The sequence below is a fragment of the Sinohyriopsis cumingii genome, chromosome 8, assembly GCF_028554795.1.
Source record: "Sinohyriopsis cumingii isolate HCF-2022 chromosome 8, ASM2855479v2, whole genome shotgun sequence".
NCBI lineage: Eukaryota > Metazoa > Mollusca > Bivalvia > Unionida > Unionidae > Sinohyriopsis > Sinohyriopsis cumingii.
The window spans coordinates 74225787-74249000 of NC_142968.1; the positions used below are offsets into that span (position 1 = coordinate 74225787).

The 23214-nt window shown below is 36.4% G+C and overlaps 1 protein-coding gene across 1 annotated transcript in view; it reads right to left on the reverse strand.

Moving 5' to 3' along the window:
- LOC149793819 (uncharacterized) overlaps positions 1-17096 on the reverse strand; it is a 45335-nt gene extending 28239 nt beyond the window's left edge. The window contains exons 1-4 of the mRNA XM_089966468.1: positions 16934-17096; positions 15567-15620; positions 11966-12048; positions 8937-9005 (exon numbers count right to left, since the gene is read on the reverse strand). Coding sequence (XP_089822594.1) covers positions 8937-9005; positions 11966-12048; positions 15567-15620; positions 16934-16940 — 213 coding nt within the window. The 5' untranslated portion in view covers positions 16941-17096. The remainder of the gene's footprint in view (positions 1-8936; positions 9006-11965; positions 12049-15566; positions 15621-16933) is intronic.
- Positions 17097-23214: the final 6118 nt, after the last annotated feature.

The following is a 23214-nucleotide window of genomic DNA, read 5'->3' on the forward strand; positions in this document are numbered from 1 at the left end:
CAATTTCTGGAACTGGAAAATTTATTTCTAGACTCTCAATTCCACCAGTATCAACTTCTGGTCTAGTATTTCATCAATGGTAATTTTATAAGCTCAAGATGCATATATTTCATTATTAGATAAACGTTTCCGAAGGGAAATGGGCGATGCTCTCTGGACCCGAACTCTGCTCCCGTCATTATCTCTTCACGGAGTTTGCTAACATATTTCATTACGTACCCTATCACAGCTAGGAGAGTAAATATTTTAGAAGCAAGTCTAACCCGTAATTCTTCATTTGGATATTATCAAAGTAGTTATGAAAATGTGTTCATATAGCTTTCATAATAGCTTCAATTCCATGTCGTGTTTGTTTCATAGTTTCTTTGTATCGTTTAACATTATCTTCTAATTGGCCTATCACTGGTTGCTTAAAGGTATGACTATAAGCATGGTTTTGAAGATCATGGACTATTTAAATCAGAGGTTGGCAAACTTTCCAGTGCAAGTGCCGCATACACAAATTTGCACCTAGTCGCGAGCCGCATAGTTCATTAAGCAAAATAATTAATATTTGAAATAGCAAAAACACAAGGTTTTTCTAAATAACATCATAATTAATCTTCAGTTGTTAATATGTTGTTAATATTTGAAAACGTAAACTTAAACTTCAAAAGAAGCGCATTTATTTGATAAACAGAGTAACATAAACAGAGTCAGTGCGAATGATGACCTGTTCCTAGGCCGCATGAAAACCCTTGGCGGGCCGCATGCCCACCCTTGATTTAAATTAACATCAAGATCGAATCTGAGGTGGATCGTGCTCTGCTCTACCCCAGCCCCAAGTCAGGTTTGATCGCTCTGACTTAAGAGGACGATTATCAGTTATAGTTTCTTGCCCTCACAACACAGTTCTAATCGAAAACTGATCTATATTAGCGGCGAAATCTGCCGTTCGTGTTTCAAAAAATGGTACAAACAGCTGCCTCGCTAGACACTCTGCATTAAGAGGTTAGTGTAAGGACTGGTCGGCCTGGTGTCAGGATAATGTGACAGGGTGGGATATCCATGTCTGTAACATGATGCCCCAGTGCTAGACATCGCTTTAAACTGGCACACTGCAGACATCGTAGCGATATGACTGGAAATTGTTATAATGCTTGGTTAAAAATTTAAATCACACACACTCAAACAACAAACGACTGTCAGAGTTAAAGAACATCGATTAGTTGAATGACACCATTACTATGTCTAAATATACTAAATCGCATAGAACTGATGTCTGATATCCTATACAGGCCGATGACCTCAAGGGTATGTCTGATTGTATTATTATGCAAGGCCCCTGATGCTTAACCAGACCCCACCAGGTATGCAACGTTGATGATGGAAGTCGTATGTAATACGCCCGCTTCAATCTTTCTAACGCACTCTGCGTTCTACTTGAATATATATATATATATATATATATATATATATATATATATATATATATATATATATATATATATATATATATATATATATATATATATATATATATATATATATATGGCATTTTGTTGTTCGTGCGATTGATACTTGAACGTTGGCTAGATCACCGAGTTTTGTGTAAATTTCGACCAGCTTTACATTGTCGACCACTGCATTTCTAAAGAAATATTCAAAAATTTTATTAAGTCACTGAAAGATCCCGCGAATACACATAATCATTTTTACATGAAGATCATACTCAGATTGCAACGTGGCTAATTTTCAATCAATCATTGCGTTTTTGTCGCCCACGAGTTTCTTTATTGCGGTGTCGTAGTCAGACGCTGGTTTTATCCAAAGAACAGTTCTAAGTCAATTCATGTTGAGTTTACCGGACACTGTATTGTCGGTTTTAACAACATGTTTATTGATCTCCTTTCTGATCCTCGCGATTGGTACCCTTGCGTATATGATTCTTCCTCCATCAGTAAATACTACAAAGTTATCGCTGGCCACACCTACAACTCGTCGGATAAGATCGACCCACTTAATATTGCTCGTCTTTAACACTTCATTATGATCGTGAAGAAAAATCAACTTCGACCTCGTCAAGCCCACTAAGTGTCATAAGATCAGCAAGCTCATGTTTTGTCTCATACGATGACAAAGTAATGTCACCAGGACCATGCTTAGCTTTAACCCTAGCAGCATGGCATCTTCTGTAATGTTCCTTGTAGTTGCTGACCTTGACCATATCGAACCCTGCAACGGATCGTTCCTGTTAGTTGTAGGCCCCGTCCCTTTTTTGTTTTAATTTAGGTCTTTGGGTCGGTCACTTGATCCTGCCCCGCCGATTTTTTTCAACGCCATCCTGCGAGCGGTTTCAAGGCACCTAGTTCCGCCGCTTGTTCAACAGCTGAAGCTAAGGCTGCAATCAGCGTTGGTATAGCTGCAAGACGTGGAATATGTCACCAGTATTTATTGTATCGTTGATCGCACTAGTATAAAGAACAACAATAATGTATATAGGCCTTGCAATGCCGCTGATTTCAGTAATATTGTTAGTTCACATCTCTTTGTCGATGCCGACTATATCATTTTCATCTGACCAGGTCTCAGGGTAACATTAACGTCCTAATGGGACATTTCAAACAACATCATGAATGGTTCAATTATAGGTTACATATTTTATACGGTGCATCAACTGTCCTCATTCGTCCACAACATCTTCGTGCTGTATTGCTTTGTCCGATAAGATCACAGCGATGGTTCTGTAACCAGTAACTGCTGCTGCTGGTGCTCCCACATGAGCTCGAAAATGTATGTTAACGACTGAGTGACTTAACAACTCTAAGGATTCCAGTGAGAAATAATAGATCGGATATAATTTTATGAAATCCCGCATGGATATCTGCAAACCGGAATCAGCATTCTGATCTCGCCCCATACATGTCAACAAACAAAGCCAGCTCAGTCTCATATTCCATATCCCGTACTATATGCTTTCACACGTTGACCTTCGATCTCAATGAATGCCCCGGCGGGCAAGAAATATCTGCTTGCATACTGAACTTGAAGTTCATTTCTTCCAAGTGGGTCGGGTACACGTGCATCATAAGGATAATACTGATAACAGAACACGGATTAAACCTTGAAGACGGGCGCTTCTGTGTCAATTGCAGGGTCAGATACATGTTTGAACATTTACTAATATTAACTGATGTTTAAAACGCCGTCGAGTCAGCCCATTTCTGCTATTAGATGTGTGGTTAAATTGTTTTCTCTCTCGGTAGCTTATTGGCTTGTCAGTGACACGCCAGCTAATTCTTTAAACCGTTTATCTGCAGCTTGCTTTATTTTTTACTAACACTTACTGGCATTACATCGGTGCTAGGCAGTTTTACTGGCTGCGGTTTTCATCGTAGTAATATTGCGAATCTGTCTTTGACCGCTGAGAATGCTTAACCAGCAAAACAATCAACAGCGCCAATAGCTTTATCACAAACGACCTCGGTGTCTTTCATTCATAATGTTTTGCAATCGTAATCTCCTTTGGGGCAACCGTTCTGAATAACTATTGAACAACATAACCGATGCCTTCTCCGTAACTTTTAATACTAGAAAGGATGAATACATCACCCGGACCATTACGGCCCTACGTTGGACATTGTGTATAATCATGTTATTTTGTTATCACCAATCTAATTGTGTCGTCCTCAGTCGCAGTTGTGATCATCAGTAATTTCATTGAAAACTTCCCGATAGACGTGTCTGTCTATGACCCCACCTGTGAATGAACGCTGACAAATAGCAGCTGCTTTATATATAATCTTATGAGAATGATTTCCAGGTCGTCTTCCACCAATCAGAATTTCTAGTCGATCAACATCAGCGATGACGTTAATGGGAAAAAGTTTATCGCAATTCGCCTGCGATTCATGGGTTACATTTCTACATTGCTTTTTTACGACCACGACAGGTTAGTCCCTCTTCAATGTTTTCTTCAGGTGACGATTTGTGATGCAAATCTGGCTATGGTTCCACAGCGCACTGCTTCATTTTTATCTTTCCTTCCTTACTTGAGATCGAGTTTTTTTTTACGCTTTATTTGTTCCTTTCTTCTGTTGCATTTTCAAGGTGACGCTCCATTACTTCATTATTTTTCCCTTTCCGGTTCTATTATTCCAGCATATGCCTCTAATGCTTTGCTAAAGATGTCAATTTTATTTATATCTTATTTAGATTTGACTTGCTGGTTATTACTAGCATTTCGATATGCATCTTTAACCCAATCAACATCATTAGGACTGCAAATATATTTGGGTTTTACATATGGACCTGTACGATTCCATCCTAACTCAGCAATATCAAGTATTTGGTTTTTATCCATGATAGCGGCAATACCTTACTTCAGAAAATGTATCTGTTATGTTAGACGACCAGCAATATTAGCAGGTAGAGTCTCAGGGGCTTATTTTGTCGCCTCGGTTGCTGTAAAATGTTCTCGAGTTGGTTTGACAATTGGTTTAAATAACTGCTCTGTACCTTCTATACATTCCACTTGAGCTTCCTGACTCTGTTGTACCTTCTGTTTGAGAGAATGATGGATGGGGAGATTGTTCTTAACAGTCTCTAATCGTTGTCGAGCTAGTATAGCTGTGCGAGATCCGATAGCAAGCAGAATCACTAATTATTTTTATACTTAACGATTTAAGTACAAATCACCTGTCAGCACATCAACGATAAGTCAGTTATTTTATAACAACCCTGTTTTCCCCATGAACACCCCCTACAAGTGAGGCGGTCCTCACGATACCTTCGCGACCTAGGATAGAAGGCTCGGATGGACATTTTTAATACAAGATCTCAACATTCTTCAAGGCCTAGATGTTATAAACGTACCATTAAAACAATCACCCTAAACATGTCGGTTCTTCCTTTCCCTCTGCTGCTGTCTGTGGTTGCATAAAAACCGACAGCAAATGGTCGTCTGTAGTAAGCGAATGGGTTAGTACGGGCATCTATAATGTTAATATCGACAACAAATCTGTGCTAGCATCATAAAATGTACGTCTAATAATATCGATGACGTTGTTCATGCAGAATAATCTGTCGTTGTCTATAAAAAATAACATTGCGGGCATTCTGACAAATCCAATATCCGACTGAGAGCAATGGCTCACAAAATTCTTAATGACCCTCAACAAAGTTGTTCTTGACGTTGCGTGTATCAGCCGTTGAAATTGATGTTGAATCCTATCACTAAAGTTGTACATCTGTATTATTAGCTGTGTCGGCATATTCTCCCTGTTGTCTGTATGTATAAGGCTCATTATCTGCATGCTTGGATGGATCCTTCATAATCAACATAGTGGCGCCAGCGGATACATCTACGTATTTGGAGAAACCAATAATCATCGTAGCATAGCCACGTTGTAGAGAAATTCTTCTATTTTCTATCCATTGATTAAATAACGTGCACACCATGCGCTGATACAAAACGTCAAAATGCCATTGACTCGGGCAATTCCCAATTCGGGAATTGAAGGGAACATCGTCTTGTATATGTTCCCCTCAATTTCCAAGAATGCCTCACACGTGAACAAACACCTAGACGTGCCCTGCACTTATATACTATTTTTGATTGATTAGCGACCGTAGTAGGGTACGAATAATATCAAACACATATTTTGCTTGGCACGTTAGAAAAACACACTTATATGTACGGTAAACGTACGACTGTCATTATATTAAAATAGCAGGTCGATCTTTAATACACAGTAGTATTAGTAAGGTGTCATCGTACAAACAATCTACGAATTCATTTACTCATGTTGGTCCACAGGCACACATTTAGCCCTTGCGATTTTGCAACCTTCATGCAACATGAGGATCTTCATGTCACTACGTGATTCTTAAGTTGTTCTATCTTTGCAAGATTTATGGTTGCCTCTGTGAGTCTTTCTTCTTGTATCTTATACCTTTTGAGACCTCACCAACTTCCTCAAGCATTTCATCAAGGCCACCTTGGACTCTACCTAGGCGTTCATGAAATTTATGAACCGCGCCCGGTTTTAGTTGTTTTCTTTTGTTCTTCAAAGCCTCTTCTCACGATTGTCAATATACGGCGCCAGTATCGTTGGCAAAGGTTTGATCGAAGACCTTTTTGAAAATTTCCGATTCAGTTTGTCTCGGCTGAAACCTATACTTCATACGTTTGCAGTTGACTATAAAATTACTAATCAGATCACTATGTTCAAGAACAGCTTTTCATCATCGCGTCTTATAGTCTGCTTTGATATCACTTGCACGTTTAAACGTCTTTTAAGTTTATTGTTGTTGGATAGATTGCTGTGAACGCTGCGCTATATCATCAAAGACCTTCATTTGCCTCGGATTGATTTATGCAAGTAATTGTTACTAGGTCACGTCGACCTTCAGAGAATATTCTCCAGGTATTGGTTTAGTCTCTATGCATGACATCATCGTGCATGGCAAGATTATCCTCACTTAGATCGAGGCCATTAGTAGTAGTAGGAGCTTTGTCGAATGTGGAAACAAAATTAATAGTGGACGATTTACTTCTTGGTGATGAGTGAAGTGCTGTCACAAACTCCAAGAGTACACAATATCATGGCTGATCGTCGGCAGACAGTGTAATTATGTTCAAACCATCCCATGTCATCGTACTCATATTCAACAGCGATATGGTTTTCCTTTATCCAGCCAGAACAAAATTATCAGTTGGAAGCATCTCACTGTGCTTGAATAGTTTAGGCTTTGCATACGCACAAAAGTCAATGATGGCAAAAACAGAGTTTCTTCTCCTTCGTGATGCTTTCCTTGATATCACTTGTATAATTCAGTTCATACCCTTTTAATGGGTTAGCTGCTGTATAAGCTCTTACTGCAAATCCAACTCGAATTCAAACGAATAATGGTAGAATCGTGATCTCTGTAACTTGTTGAATACGAAACAAATATTTTTACACTCATCGAAACGTTGTATAGGACGATGTTGCTGCTGCATTAACAAAGCTACCCAGAACACTATAGAACCTGTTGAAAGCAATTCTTAGATATAATTGTTGCTCGTCTGTAATACGGTGACCAAACAAAGCCTGAAGAAGCTTCTATAATTCGTGTCGTTGCTGCATGTTATCGACATGACTTCGCTTATTTTCTTAGCTGACATTATACAGAATATATTACAGTCCTATCGGTTATTGGAAGAATGAAGTAGCCTGTAAAAATTATTCAGAGCGGCAAAGGTAACACACGCTAATGGCTATCGAAACAAGCGTTGTGGCAAATTTACCTACCCGCACCAAAATAATTTCCAATTGGACAGTTTGATGTGAGGATACCAAATAAAGTACTACATGGGTACGTGGTTGTACATTCAAGTATACGTTGACTATCTGTTGTTGGAAAAAGATACGAAAAAGCGAAAACATTGACGTCTAAATTTTCACCGAATCTCGAATATTCGCTTAAGGATATGTACAGGCGGGGACCACTAACATGACCGCGGAAGTAACAGGTCCATCCAAGTTTTGCATTTATCAGAGCTGTTGCTGAGTTCTTAACAAAATATAAGGCACATGTGCGGTGTGTGTGTGTGTGTGTGTGTGTGTGTACGTGTATGTGTGAGTGTGTGGGTGTAATTTGGATTTGTAAGGTAGCATTAACAATGTTGCAGTCATATTACTACGAACTCTGCAGTGGGGCAGATTATAGCTATGACTGGCACTGTGGCATCATGCCAAAGACATGTAGCATCATGTCTCACCCAGTCACATTATCCTAACATCCGGCCGATCAGTCCTAACGCTTGCCTCTTAATGCTGAGCGACAAGCGAAGTAGCTGCTAGTACCATTTTTAAAAGTCTCTGGTATGACTCGGCCGAGGTTCGAACTGGCGACTTCCCACAACCGGGAGGTACGTCCTAACCACTTAGGCCACATGAGCGGTCAGGTTGTTGGCTTTGTAGGATGATTGCGAACAAGTTATTGCATTACGATTTAACCATCCATCCGATGAATAATACTTCAGACCTATGTATACGCAGGAATTGCTAATGAGGACTCCGATCAGAGATTAATCTCGAGAGTGGATACCTTTGAAAAAGAACATTCACATATAAGCAATCGAACGCTTTTCTGTTTCTTGCACAATAGTTTGTTACGGTTCTTCGCTAATTCCACCACAATAAAAGTCATAGCCGTCAAGCAGATGTTACGCGGAAAAACAATTCAGGCAATGTAGCGTTATCTTCTGCACAGCCCTCATATTTTCGAATGCATACACCTTCTGAGTGTATCGTATTGTCATCGAACGTCTTATATATCTTTAAAAAAATTTACGTTGTAAATATTCCTCTATATTCTCTAACGATGGTGTGGGTAAACTCAGGCGCTTGTCTTCCTCACCGGGGGATGGTTTTACATATACTCCCAGTGAATAATATTTCAATGTACGGTCATTCGCTGTAATATACTCTTCGTTTTTTGTAATTTCTAAACTCTTGGCAATTCGTTATTCGTTGTGTGTTGGGTATATTATTTTCAATTCAGTATGTTGACAGCTCACTGCAATGCTGTTGATTAGAATTATTACTCCAACTCGTAAATGACACCGCTTGTATTGTGAGATCCAAGTGTAATGCAGACAAATACATAGATATATACATGGAGAGGAAGTTAACTGGGATGCATTCTGATGCATGGAGAATGCGGGGGGGGGGGTGCGTTAGATAACTTGGTTACAACCTGATGCGTATAAACGTCGATCAGAAAGATTGAAACAAAACTGAAAAAGACAAACTTGCATAATAACAGACTCACATACATATGAATGGAGAGATACAGACCGAAACATGTGTACGTTACTGGAAATAATAATAATATGCATTCAATATTAGAAATTAAAAAATGTTTCTTAGGCACAAATATCGATATAAGACCCTACAACATATACTTACTCTTTTTGACCTGCAACCGGAGTTAAAAAGGACATTATGACTAGTAACGACTTCCTCCTCAAAGCATTCCTACAAAAATATATAAACCTTGTTCAATGGTGGTCTTTGCATCGCTTTCCGTACAAAATCATTTTTGGACTTAAAGTGTCGTGATTGTCTGAAGAAAGCATACTTGTGCCAAGCAATTCCTTCTCATTTAATACATTACGTAGCTATCCGTCTAACTAGGCCTTAGGAATACGTTCTAACAACGTTTGTATCGTCTTAAGATGACGGGTTGATCTTTTCTCAGTATGTCAGGTCTATATTAGACTTGTGCATATAAAACCAGTATCAAGAAAGTAACGTCGTTCCCTATGACTAACGATTCCTTTCTCGGCTTTAAGATAAAATAAAAATTCTTTATTTCACACTAAATTAAATTTTAGATATAAAGTTTTAAAAAAATGTAGCCATAAAAGAACATATATATCATACGTACAAGTATACAGATACATGTACACAATTAACTGCGCCCTGCATTCTTAAGAATGAAATTAAATGGCACATTTAAATAGTATTTTGTTCCATCTACTGATAATAGAAGAATTTTATTGAATGTCTTAGTTCCAAAGAGATTTCTATATATAGTCCGTACTATTAGATATTCTTGTCATCATTGAGAATAATACTTTCTCATTACTTCATTAAATTCTGAATGCATTATAATTTACAAATATTTTGGAGGCACCTAGGAAGACCTTATAGAAAACGAAGACTAATATTATAACCAATAACTAGTTTTCTTTTCATACATTCACTAAACTTTGTCCACAGGGGAGCATAATACATGGTACAGCAGTAAGATTTGAATAATCTAATTTTGATATTCAATGAACAAATCTTAAATTTATGTAGAAGCATGTTTGTTCGAGTACGCAGCAAGCGGAAATGTCTCATCATATCTTCATTATTTCAAAATATGACCCAAATACATTTAACTGTTGACTTACGTAAGAACATTGCCGTTAAGATGTACAAGGGGAGGAGATGGTAATTTGAAAGAAGTTGGCTGAAAGACCATGCATACTGACTTTTTTATATTATAGATGATATCATTCTCAAATGTGTATTGTTCACATATCTGTAATAATTTTCTTAAACCTGTGATAGAAGGACTTATCAATGACATATCATCAGCAGAACTAAAATTGTAAAGAAACAACACATTTGGTGGCAGACGTAACCCCATGTAACACTGACCGAGCTTACGATTTATTTCGTGTATATATCTGTAGAAAGAAAGGTGAAGGAATACTCCCCTGGCTCACCCCATTGTTTACATGGAAAGTGCTGGACATTACACGTCCCCATCGCGCACAATACAACTGTTTGCCATACCATTTAACAAAAGTATGCACTATGTAAACAGGTGTTTTAATATCAATCAATTTTTTAACGTGTGTCCATTGACTGACCCTATCCAATGCCTTGCTAGCGTCTAAAAAGCATACAAACACTAGGCTTGCCATGTTCTACATAACAGCTGACAGATTCCTTAAAGAAATATATGCATAAAATCTGTTGAATGCTGCTTTTTAAAACCAAACTGACTATCGAAGATTGTGACTTCACATCTTTGTGTATGATGCATTCAAATATTTTTGAAATAATAGTCGTAAGAGCTATAAGTCTGCCGTTATTTTTGTCCGCCAGGTTACCAATTTTTCTCTTTACTAGCGGTATAATTGTAACTTTTGTGAAATCATCTGGTACAAAGGAATGCACAAACATACAATTAAATGAAATCATCAACAGCACATGAAGTCTAGTATCTGAAAATTTAAAATGTTCCACATATAAAAATATAATCTGATCCTGGACATTTACCACCTTTATGTCTTCTTATTGCACTTTGGATCTCAGCTAATGTTATTACCTCAATGCGAGCAGAAGGTGAAAGCTGAAAGTTGAATGCCGAAAGCACATGCTTCTTATTCGATTCATTTTTAACGCTATTGAGTAAGTCTTCAAAATGATTTTTCCACATGTTGCATATATTATTCTGACCATGGTTTCCATCAATGCAAATTAGTCGTTTATTGGAAGTTGTCGTAGTATTTTGTTTAACATGCTTCAAGGATTCACGTTGGTCGACATTTTCAAATGTTTGTGCTATGTTATTTTCAATGCTAATAATATATTACGGGACACAATTTGGTCCCGAAAAAGGCTCCTCTAGACTGCTATTCTTACAGCAGCGTATGTTTTATAAGCTTTGGCTAGGTAGTACGTTCGTAGAAAGTTTTCCTTCGATGTACTTCGTTGTATAACCCTGAAAGAAAATGGTATAACCACAGCTGGTGGTCCACTTCACGTACCAATCCAAATGTTGCATGTGTATTCTTTCACTTTTTAAAATATCTTACCATCTTGAAACAAACTCTCCCGTAACATGCAATCGATCTCTCTCTACACTGAGTTTAGCAAGACATTAATTCAATCATAATTACGTAAGAAGGCGTACCAGCCAGTAACGAGTCAATAAAGGCTTGTCCTGATTTGCTACATTATAATGACAACGAGCTAAACATCCTCGTGCCAACATCAGTTGCTAAAAATTGATTGACATTATAATAGTATCAACCATTAGGTCAACACACTGGGAGTCCTTATAATCATACCTCTCACTGAAATTATAAACTCCAAAACAGTCCCGAACAGATGCCGGATGACTGGATAGAGTCGTGTAATTTACATAAAACAGATACAGAATATACGACCATTTATCATAGCCTAAGATACTGGAATATACTATAGATGACGATTGTTTCTAAATTGTAGTCCGCTTAATTGTTTGCTGATGGTATGTTATGATGGAGACCAACAAAAAGGCAATTAAGATTGATATTTTGATTTCTAGCTTAATACAAAGACAGATAATATTATAAAGGTAATTCATAATGCCGGAAGACATTGCCTTTTTCATTGTATGATAAACGTCCATGTGAACAGAACTTTCAAAAGCACTGTAGACCGACTAACCTTACCTCGTTGCTGCCGCATCTTATAATGTTATCGCAGTCTGTAGCAGATGCAGCTCCAACGCAGTTATAGCACATTCTTAATGCATCTGCAAAGCGAATCAATATATATATATATATATATATATATATATATATATATATATATATATATATATATATATATATATATATATATATATATATGTGTGTGTGTGTGTGTGTATCTGTGTGTGTGTGTTTGTGTGTTTAATTTGCGTGTTAGTGTGTAAGTGTATGTGAACGTAACTTTTAGTCATTTTAATTTTCTTTCAAAACTACAAATGTCAGTGTGGGTATGTGAGAAAACCTGCCAGTAGGCTCCCGTGAAATTTCCTGGGGTCGGTGGTTTTGAGCGTGGTTTTCACAGGGAATTCCTCAACCGGTTATAATGTCCGCCATTTATATATAGCCTATCTTGTGCTGTTTAATTTCGAGTATGGTTATTTTCAATCATTTACCGATTTAAGACACCAAAATCTCTGGTAAGACCAGCAATGGTTTGTATTATGGAAATCGGGATGCATAATGACATTATGGGAAACAATCGGGGTAATATTGTGCACGTATATAAATTACTGATCATATATTTCATCATTTTATTTTCAAAAAAGTACTGTTAATCGATTACAAGTATTCCTGTCAGATCCTGAATTTACTTTTAACAAATTACCAGTGTTATTTTCTCCTAATTATAATAACAATATTGTTGAGGAGATTAATACAAAACATCTACCGTGTCCGACAAGACACAGCAGAATATTCTAGAAACAATTATCTTGATTAAGCTTTGGTGCCAGACAATTGTTTTCTTTATACGTTCACTCAAAGTATGTCTTTGTATCAATGACACTGACGACACATAAGTTACGTTCATTTTTTTTTTGGGTTTGGGGGGGATTTATCGTTCTGATATTGAGTTTCCAAGTTTGTATGATCGACTTTTATGCTGTTAAGCTATAATGACTGGAAACTGTTCATAACCTTTAACCTCTTTCTTTGTACTTGAAGCTTTCCTGCATTTATGTGTTGTCCAGAACTCCATTATATGTGAATTTGTTACTTACGTCCTGGTAATAATAAGGGAAAGAATACATACTTAATTCAAAGAACTAATTATATCTATATAAAAAGTTGATTCGGAACAAATGGGTAGAACAAACACGTCCATTGTGTATCTGTATAACCGTGGCACTTATTGGATGCGTGAAAACAACTTTTCATGTGTGTCGTCCTAACTGTTTCCGACTGAACTTCAAAACGATAGTGCACAAAGACGGAAAATAACAAGGCAATAGGTTTTGGGACACGAAAGTTATCTCTCTTTTGTATAAAATTGCCCAAGTGACGCTTTATGTATAAAATATAAATTTGTGATAGCAGTATTAAGTAACAGCGAAAAGAAAACGGCAGTCTTAGTGTGATATGAAGACATACTAATTTTCCATGTGACAATGATCATATATAATTATGAAGATATTCTATTTTTCGTGTGATAATAATTATATATAATTAAGCCCATGTATGTTTAGTTACCATTATAATCAGTTAAAAGAAGATGAAACCACATTGCAAAGAAATGAAGGTAACTAAGTTTGTACATGCTGAAATTGACATAGGGAAAATTACAAAGAGGATGGCAACAGTTATAATTGCAATGATTGCAACTTATGGTCAAAGTCAAAATAAAACATGTTAAGAGTAGTGCAGGAAAGTTTTGTAATTCGATTCCTTTGGAACATCTGCCGTTAATAGGAACAAAGAAAAAAAAAACTCTTCCCGCCGCAACTCCTCGTTGTAGAAGTAGGGCCAGTACATTTGTTCAGATAAGACATTATGTATATTATCACGAAGCACAAGATATAGTCCATTCTGTGTCAAATCGTTTGCAATCTCAAGCGGATAACACACTTTTCCCAGTTATATATTCTTTCCCTCACTCTGCGTCATTGTTGTTGAATAAATAACCTTGCAAACTGTATCAGAGGATCTCAAGAAACTCGTGGCATTCAGTGTGATCACATGGTAGTGCATACCCAAGAGAAATGACCGTTATCTTGATGCATTTTTTAAAAATATTACGCTTGTATTAATAACCTTTACAGAAGAATCATTTATTGTAACTAACATATACCTACCCTTGTAAGAAATGTATATCATGTGCAATGATGCAGATTATAACACGTCCAGTGACATAATTTCCTATTTCTAGATGTACATCATTCAGGTAAATATAATAGAACTTCAAATTTTGCATGATTCAAGAAGCCATGACGCTAGAAATCGATTACACACTGCATGAACTGCCATTATGTCATCAGTCGTATGGTTTATGCATCTTCGCTACAACGAAAGGTTCTCTGCTATTAGGCGATTTGCCATGAAGTTTTACAGTTTTGTAAAGTATGTCTACACCAGCCTGCTTGGCAAACACGAATAATAATAATAATAATAATAATAACTTCACATTAATAATAATGACTTAAGTTAAAGAAGAAGCTCATTTCCTCTACTGATCAATCTTCCAAGGGGACTTTTCTACTATGTATGTAAGGAGTCTTACAAAATTGTTCCACCCAGTTAACACCTTTCCTTTATTCGTTGCAATGACTTGTTAGGATCAGTCTGATACGTTTCTTGATTTTAATTTAAATTAAGTAAAATGCTTCATAAAAATGTGGCAGCAAGAGTTTTGCAGAGCGCAAAATTCACCATGCACATTGGAAAATTCCATCGTCAAATCTTAATTTTCTGAGGTCGTCTGCTTCGGAGGTAAGTACTTTTGCATATAGTCTGTAAATGGAAGTGGTCGTTTTTGAAGGAAACATTAAACTCATTGGAATCTAGAATTTAGGTTTACATGTTTACACGAACATCTTTTTGGGACATCTTTGAAGTAACGTTTCCTGCTGCACGTGGTAGGACCATTATATTATAAACTAATAAAGTCAAGATTAACGGATTACCTAATGCGATTATAACCAAACCATTTTTTTTTACATAACATTACTAAAATACTAAAACTTTGTTACTCTTATTCTCGTAAGTGTGGTTACTTTTAATTTACTCGGTGTCATTATCAGTCATTCGTATCGTCGATCGTAAGGGATATTTTGTGGATTCATGCGGTTGATAGTTAGGTTTTGCTCACAGAAGAATACCGCCGGAGATACAACTCTTCGAACTCGATGCAGACGACGTGGAACTGAAAGACAGACTGAGATCACCACTCAACAGAATGCTGGATTATTGTTGGCATAGGAATGTTGAAGCTATGCATAAATGTTTGAAAAATATACTTGATCCAATCAGAGAGCTACTGTTTTCATGTCTCAAGAATGTGCAGCACATTGGTGTAATTGTTCCATATTTTACAGTGATGTTACGGAATCAGACTAACAACAGCGTCTGTAGAGTGATACAGACGAATGCGATCCGTGTATATTAGTCAGAGGCATATTATAATTTAGGAGAAGAACCAATAACTCTCATTAGTTTACAGAAATTTCCCAGAGAACATGAGATTTTCTCTATGTACCTGAATTCACAAATCTGTCAGTAATATTGATATCAGTTATGATGTACTTACTGCTTGAAGATATATTTATTCCGATGACAACTCCCAGAAAAATAAAAACGGTCCCTGTAAATAAATGGCGTATACTATATAAAAATATTATATTTTTTTTACCAGCTTTAATACAATCGTTGCAGACAATACATTTATTTTAAAAATCAGTTAATAATTCAATCAGTTCATGAGTAGGTGATTATGAATGGAACCGACATACTAAGGGCTTGCTTTTGTATGAGGATAAATGTCTATATGTATGTATGGATGGATGTATGGATGGATGGATGGATGGATGGGGATGCATGGATGGATGCATACATCTATGTATATATGTATGTATGTATGTATGGATGGATGTTCAGTTTTTGTACGATTATGACGTCACCTTTTAACATGAACGTTCCTGCGAACGATAAAACATATACACGCTGATCTATTTCGTGTTACCTCTTTTTCTTATATTGTAAGTGTACCACACCTAAGGAATCCGATCGCATCTGCCGCTCTTTATAATCTATACCTCCTTCCAAAAGTGTGCTAATGCTATGTGTAGGTGAGTGAGTAAGTGATTGCAGACCTTCCAAGAGATTCGTAATAATGTATCAAAAATAATTCCGTTGGAGATAATAGAACCTTCATTGAAATATATGGAGTTTTCATATAAAACAAGTATATCGTATTGAAATAAAAAAATAAAAGAATCATATCTCTTCTATTTAAAATGTCCACATATTATTGAGTCTCGTCAAGACTTTTTCTTTAAGCAGTAGGTGACTTTCCCCTGTGTTAGTTACTTGAGAATGGAGAGAAAAGTTGTGATTTGATTACACTCTGCTACTATTCGTGCATGATAATAATAATAATAATAATAATAATGCTAATGCTAATAATAATAATAATAATAATAATAAAAATAATGCTCATGATAATAGTAATAACAATGGACAGAGTTAGAGCAGGGTATAGGTTGAATCCACCGTTCGTTCCAGCAAAATTTTTATGTTTTCATTGTGAAAACATGGAATAAAGAGCACTTCAAGAGAATGAACCATTCTTATTGAAACTCGAATGTCGTAAAGAACTTCTGATATCGGCATAACAACGTTTGTTACTAATAGCAAAAATATAGACGTTATAAAATAATATATCCACATCTAAAATCATTTTATCATTGATGATTGATCTATCAAGGAATCGATCCCAGCCAGCCACGAATATTAAACCATAACGAAATAAGAAACGCCAGAGATATTGATATGAAAGGGTTATCTTGTTTTCCTCTGCCAAATGAGCTTCATCAACCTTAATACTAGTCGCATTTTTATATTAGACTTTCACTGTGTATATTCTATAAAATCATATAATATGAATGTTTCTTTTACCTGTCATGTTCCTTGTCTATCCTTGAAATCTGAGAGATTGTCCTGTTTCTGCCCTGGCAGTGTCCGTGTGTTGCATGAGAAATGTCAGATGACATCTAGTAGTGTCTTATCGGATTGAACGTCCCTGATTTAGACCATGATTTTAAGTTTTGAAACAGACAGTTCTGTGCGAGCGAGGTACAAGAGATTGTGGATACATGGGTCACATTGTGCCATGTGCATGGTAATCTGTACCCACATCTCCCGAACACTAACGGCGCACTCAGTAACCCAAGCTATACTAGAATTTATTTCATGAAGGTACCTTTGATAGATACATATATAGATACTTTGCATTTTACGCCTCGTCAAATAGCTCATGTATGTCAGCTTTTCTTGTTATTCTTTTGTATTTGTATAATACTCTCAAGTGCAAATTGTTTTAGCTGTTGCACTAATGTTTTTGCATTGACAACCGGTGGCGGATTAGTGCATGGTGATGGATTCAGTCCAAGCATGGGTCTCAATAATTCAAGCATGTGTCTTTTGCATACGATTTGTTATGTGTATTTTACGTTGTTATGTGATTTGATGAATCTGAATCACGGTATGGATGCTTATATAAGGGATGCTTTTCTACTTAAGAAATATGTATGTAACTTGTTTAGTGTTTGCATTATACCAGGACCAGAAACTGCAATTGCTTGGATCCCAGCTATCATTTATTTCTGTATCTGTCAGTGCAAAAGCTTGGAATGTTTACATGCCTTATAATGTTAGCAAACATAACCACATTGTCGGCAACGTGTTGATTGCGTAATTTGACTACGATGTGGAATTTAAGACATGGCCATGGACAGCTATCTATCTATCTGTCTATATGTCTGTCTATATGTCTGTCTATGGACATGGATATCTATCTATCTATTTATCTATCTATCTATCTCTCTATGAATCAATATATGTATCTACCTACCTACATATCTATCTATCTATCTACATATCTATCTATCTATATATATATCTATCTCTCCATCTATCTACCTGTCTATCTGTCTATCCATCTATATGTTATGACATGGTTTGCATCGTAACCTTCTTCTCATATCTTGCTATGAGAAGGGATTACTCATAAGTTAAGAAATGGCTTTGCCCATGTTCAGAGAGAGAGAGAGAGAGAGAGAGAGAGAGAGAAAGGGAATTCAGACTCTCTAACAAGGGTGTCACCAATAACCGAGAAGATACGACTACATCTTTGGGGAATGAGGTACGGAACCACTGTTAGGAAAAGACAGAGCTGTTCTGACTGGAGCAACGAATTAATTCTTCGTAAGCCTGATACGCTATTTATACAGTTTTTCGTTTGCTCAATGTTAGTGAGAACATGCCCTTTGAACTTTTCCATGGCCGTCGTGTGTACCATCTGCGTAACGCATCCAATATTGATATATTAATAATTTGCATGTTCTGCAGCTTTCCTCCAAATCTAAACTGATGACATTTAGATACGAGCGAAATGTATTTTGTACTGACAATTGTTGATTTTTAGTTACGAGCAAAATGTACTTGTGCTGATAAATGTTGACATTTAGTTACAAGCGAAATGTATTGTATATTTTGTGCTGACAATTTGTTGATATTTAGTTACGAGCGAAATGTATTGTATTTTTATATGGGTTTCTGCACCTGCTTGTAAAGTGCGATCTTTTATAAACTAGCATACAGTTATATTTCACAGCTATATAATTTTTATCTCCATATATTTTAGTGGAAAATTATTTTCAATGTAAAGTAATGAAAAATTACTTTTAATACAATTTACAAGAAATTTCAATCGTAATACTTTTATTTAAAGTTCTGGCCTAATCTATCTATTTATATCTATCTATCTATCTATCTATCTATCTATCTATTTATCTATAGATCTGTCTATCTACCTATCTATCTATCTATCTATTACTTTTTTCCCCGTTTTAAAATGTTATAAGCTTCCATTGTTACTCTGTACAAAAACACATGGTGTCCTACAACAAAATAAAACGAAGTTGTAAACCACCCCATATCAAATAATCTGACATGCCAGTTTCAGGGTTCTTATAGCAAAATTCCTTTGAACCGCCAGATAAAATGCCTTTAAAAAGGAAGTCCGCATAAATAACCTCAAATGCCCCATGACTGAATACAATGTCAACAATATACATTTTGACAGACTGTCGCACGCACCCCCCCCCCCCATAATGTGAATTTTCAAAAAACGTTTGGTTGGTATATGTTCGCCAATATCCATTATTAATGTATTATTATGCTCGCACTGCTCTGCTTCTGCGTTGTGGTATGCCATTTTTGCAGAACTGATCGGACTCCTGTCTTATAAAATACAACCATAACACATCTGTTCAATAGTCATGCTCTTGGATATCTTCATCATTACAGCTAAAACAAAAACGCTAAACTTGTCAAAAGTTTCAGACGATTCAGTGGTAATGAGCGATTTAATCAGCGACCCAACTTTTTCTTTGACAATATTATGAAATTGTATTTCTATTTTATTTCCTCATATGCTTGACTTAGTTTCTTTTGTTCCATTTATAATGTAACTCCCATGTTAATCGATTTCTCATTATGTTTCGACTTATGTCTCTGAAAACGCATATAACATGCTATTAGCTTTGTAGATAGATTGATATGATGCTCCTAAACGCTATAGCGATCTGAAGTTCTCTGATACAGAATGAACGTCCCAGTCGTTTGGCAGTATAATACCGTTCCTAAAAACGGCGATCAACTCGCTCAAAACATGTTTAACGTAAATTTGAGTTATTGGCCAGTATATACAACATTAGTTCCTTAATATAAATATAAAATGTGCCCATTCAAGCTGTACTTTGAATATAGTTCTTTGAAATTTTGGCATGCGACTAATTGTAAGCATATGAGGGATTTACAGTCAACTAATGTGCGTACACTAAACTAGTTTCAGATACGATTCAACGATTATGCATGCCATGTATCCATTACTGAAAACGAACTTACAATCATCAAATGTGACTTTCATATTCACCCACTAAAGTCAGTAGTCTACTTATTTCAAACAAAAAACCTTTTATCCTAAAATTAGGTTCGAGCTAGTGATCTTGTGTCTGACAGAACAGCACGTTAGTTGTCACGGCTATCGCTTGTGTTGAGAGTGTAAATGAAAACGACCTATGTAGCGTTAAGAAAACGATAGGTATGAACTGATATAAAAAAATAAGCCTGACTGGTTTTCCGGTCGATATTATTATTAAGTTACAAAACACAATAAACGCGTCAATACACGTTGCAAGTTCTTCGAGAAAGAACAGATTTTGGTTCAACATGTTAAAGCCGTAAAATTCCATTACCACATAAAGAAAACGGCTTGGTCGCATACGTACTACTTTCTCTGCTTTTCTTGCAAATCTGAACATTGTTAACACAAACAATCATTGATTTTATTCTCGTGTTTGTCTGCTCTTATTCAGCATAAAGAAGTCCATATTCAATTTTTAGTTTCATATGAATGATTTATAGCGTACGTATCAATGTGTCGTATTTATGCAAATTTAATGACATCGATTTCTACACTTCTTTGGACTAATAATTGAATAGGTAACATATCAACATGCCACACACTCAACAATATACAAACAATGTACTAAAGGTATGTTTCGCTAATACACGACTCTTAGAATACAAAGATAATTTTAATAATATTAATTTATCGAAAATGTATTATCAGCTTGAACATGAATCACAGTATGTACTTTGAAGGAAAATGTTACACAAAGACCTTTAGAAGCAACCACAACGTACATGTATATGCAGATCATTTGTACAACTATGTTCTAGTGTAACGAACACCAGATGGTATTCACTCCAGTTTAAGCGTTTCATTCCGTAGAAAATGTATGTTGCTTTTCTGCCTACCAGCCCGCTGTATCTCAAATTTGTTTCTGCCTCTTAGATTGTCTTTCTGTCATGGACTTCCTGATAAACGTACCTCCACTGTTGCTTCCTTCACCTCATTACACAGTCTTTCAACGTCATCACTTGCTTGACCTTAGACACCATGAACTAATATGTCACTTACGATAGAAAGATGTTATGTATGTATGTATGTATGTATGTATGTATGTATGTGTGTATGTGTGTGTCTATGTAAGTATGTATCTATGTATCTAAGTATGTAACTATGTATCTAAGTATGTATGTATATATGCATTCATCTAGGAGTATGTACAATATGTGTACAATGTAATATGTGTCGCAATGTCTACATAACGTCTGTTTTCAACACATTTTACCGATACTTCTTCACCATATTCTCATCCACCATTTTGATGTTTGGTTTGAAAAAGCTGACACACCATAACGATATATGCATAGCTCCCTGGAATCAGCACGTATTCCAACTCTCTTTTCTTCCAGATCGTATTCCCAAATCAAAACGGTAACTGCTAACATGATTTCTGGAAACAGCTGTTGTATACCATAGCGTAATTTATGTCCAAACCTCGTCATTAAATAGCATAGGGACTTAACGCATTCCATTAAAACATCTGGCCGTTATTACTAATTAATCAAAAGCAGAGTCTGCTCTCGCCTCATAAAATTAAGCTCCTGATGGTGGAATATTAATCATTATCTTTAATAATATCAGACACATGCACACATACGGCGGACAATATATAGCTGCTGCTCAACCACAATTACAGCAAGAAATACAAGAAATAATTGAGGGTATCGATATATAGCTCGTGTGAGATCGGTCATGTAAGGGATCTTGTTGTACCAGAACCAAAACCTGTTGCAAAACCACCCGCCAAATTTACTGAAGAAGGTCTTTAAATAATGTCATGATAGCCCAGTAACGAATTGCTGCAACAGGGTATCCAGTTCTTCAGGCTTTGCTAGATCCAGAGACCGCTGATAATGCAGAAAAATGGTGTTTCTTTTGTGTATCAAACGTCCAGTGTATTAAGTAAAATCACAGGAGAACGTAAGGATGACTTTACAAATTTTGAAGAACAAGTCAACGCAGCTGCTCAAATCCGTCACTTGTAGATATATTATCGAACAAAAATAATCACCATTCAAACCACCTCACATTGGAAAAAAAAACACCATAAGAAGCAGCAGGAATTTGTCTTGCCGCTCGCGCATCAGCCCTTGGTCGTAAAACGGAAGGTAGTAATGTAATCCCTAAATTGATCTAGATTCACGATTAACTTCGCCCCAAAAACGTCCTCGGTGATGTTGATCGACTAAACACATTGGGATTGGTCGAAGACGAACCGGCAATAATTCTGAAAGCATTAATGAAGCAGCTGTGATTTGTCAGCGTTCATATACGGGTGGTCTTACGGATAGTGATGTCTGCCTGGCACTTCTCGATGAGGTTATTGATGGCGATCAGTTTACGTACCACTGCGGAGATTGATTGATGAGCCAGCACAACACAATTAGATCAGTGAAAATAAAATAACGTTTATATACAATGCTCAACGTTTTCCCTTATGGTTAGAGTCGTAAATGCACGGTTACGAACAAATAAAGTTATTTCTGGAGATTGATTTGGTGATGTTGTTCAAAGTATATTCAGAGCGGTGGCCCAAAACGTGATCTGGATTGTAAAACAATTAGGTATTAGGAATTGAATACATCGACATTGTTGGTGACAAAGCTATTGGCGCCGTTGGTTATGTTGCTGGTAAATCATTCTCATAGATATGAGACATACTCGCATGATTAGAAAGACGAAACCATAGCCTGAAAAACTACCCAGCATAGACATTATGGCAACAAGGGTCAGTAAAATAATAAATCAAGTTAAAATCAACTACTGAAAGAATTTTCTGTCGTGTAATTGACAGAAGAACAAGCGGAATTGTTTAAATCTATCACAGATGCTACGAAATATATTCTTCCATCGCCAGATCAAACCAGCGCAAAACAACAGGAAAAAAAGCAGAAATATCTGAAAAAGTCTTAAGGAATCTACAACAACTTCCTGCTGAAATAGCTGCTGCTCAGCCACAATGACAGCAACAAATACAGTAAGTAATTGAGGGTATTGATCGAGCTCGTGCTGAGATCGGTGATGTAAAGGATCTTGTTGCTTTAGAACCAAAATCTGTTCCAAACCCACCAGATCCAGAGACCACTGATATTCCTGAAGAAGAAAAAAACGTTGGGTTTCTTTTGCGTGTCGAAAAATGTAAGGCTGACTTTACAAATTGTGAGGAATAAGTCATTGAAGCTGCTATAATCCTTCGTTTGAA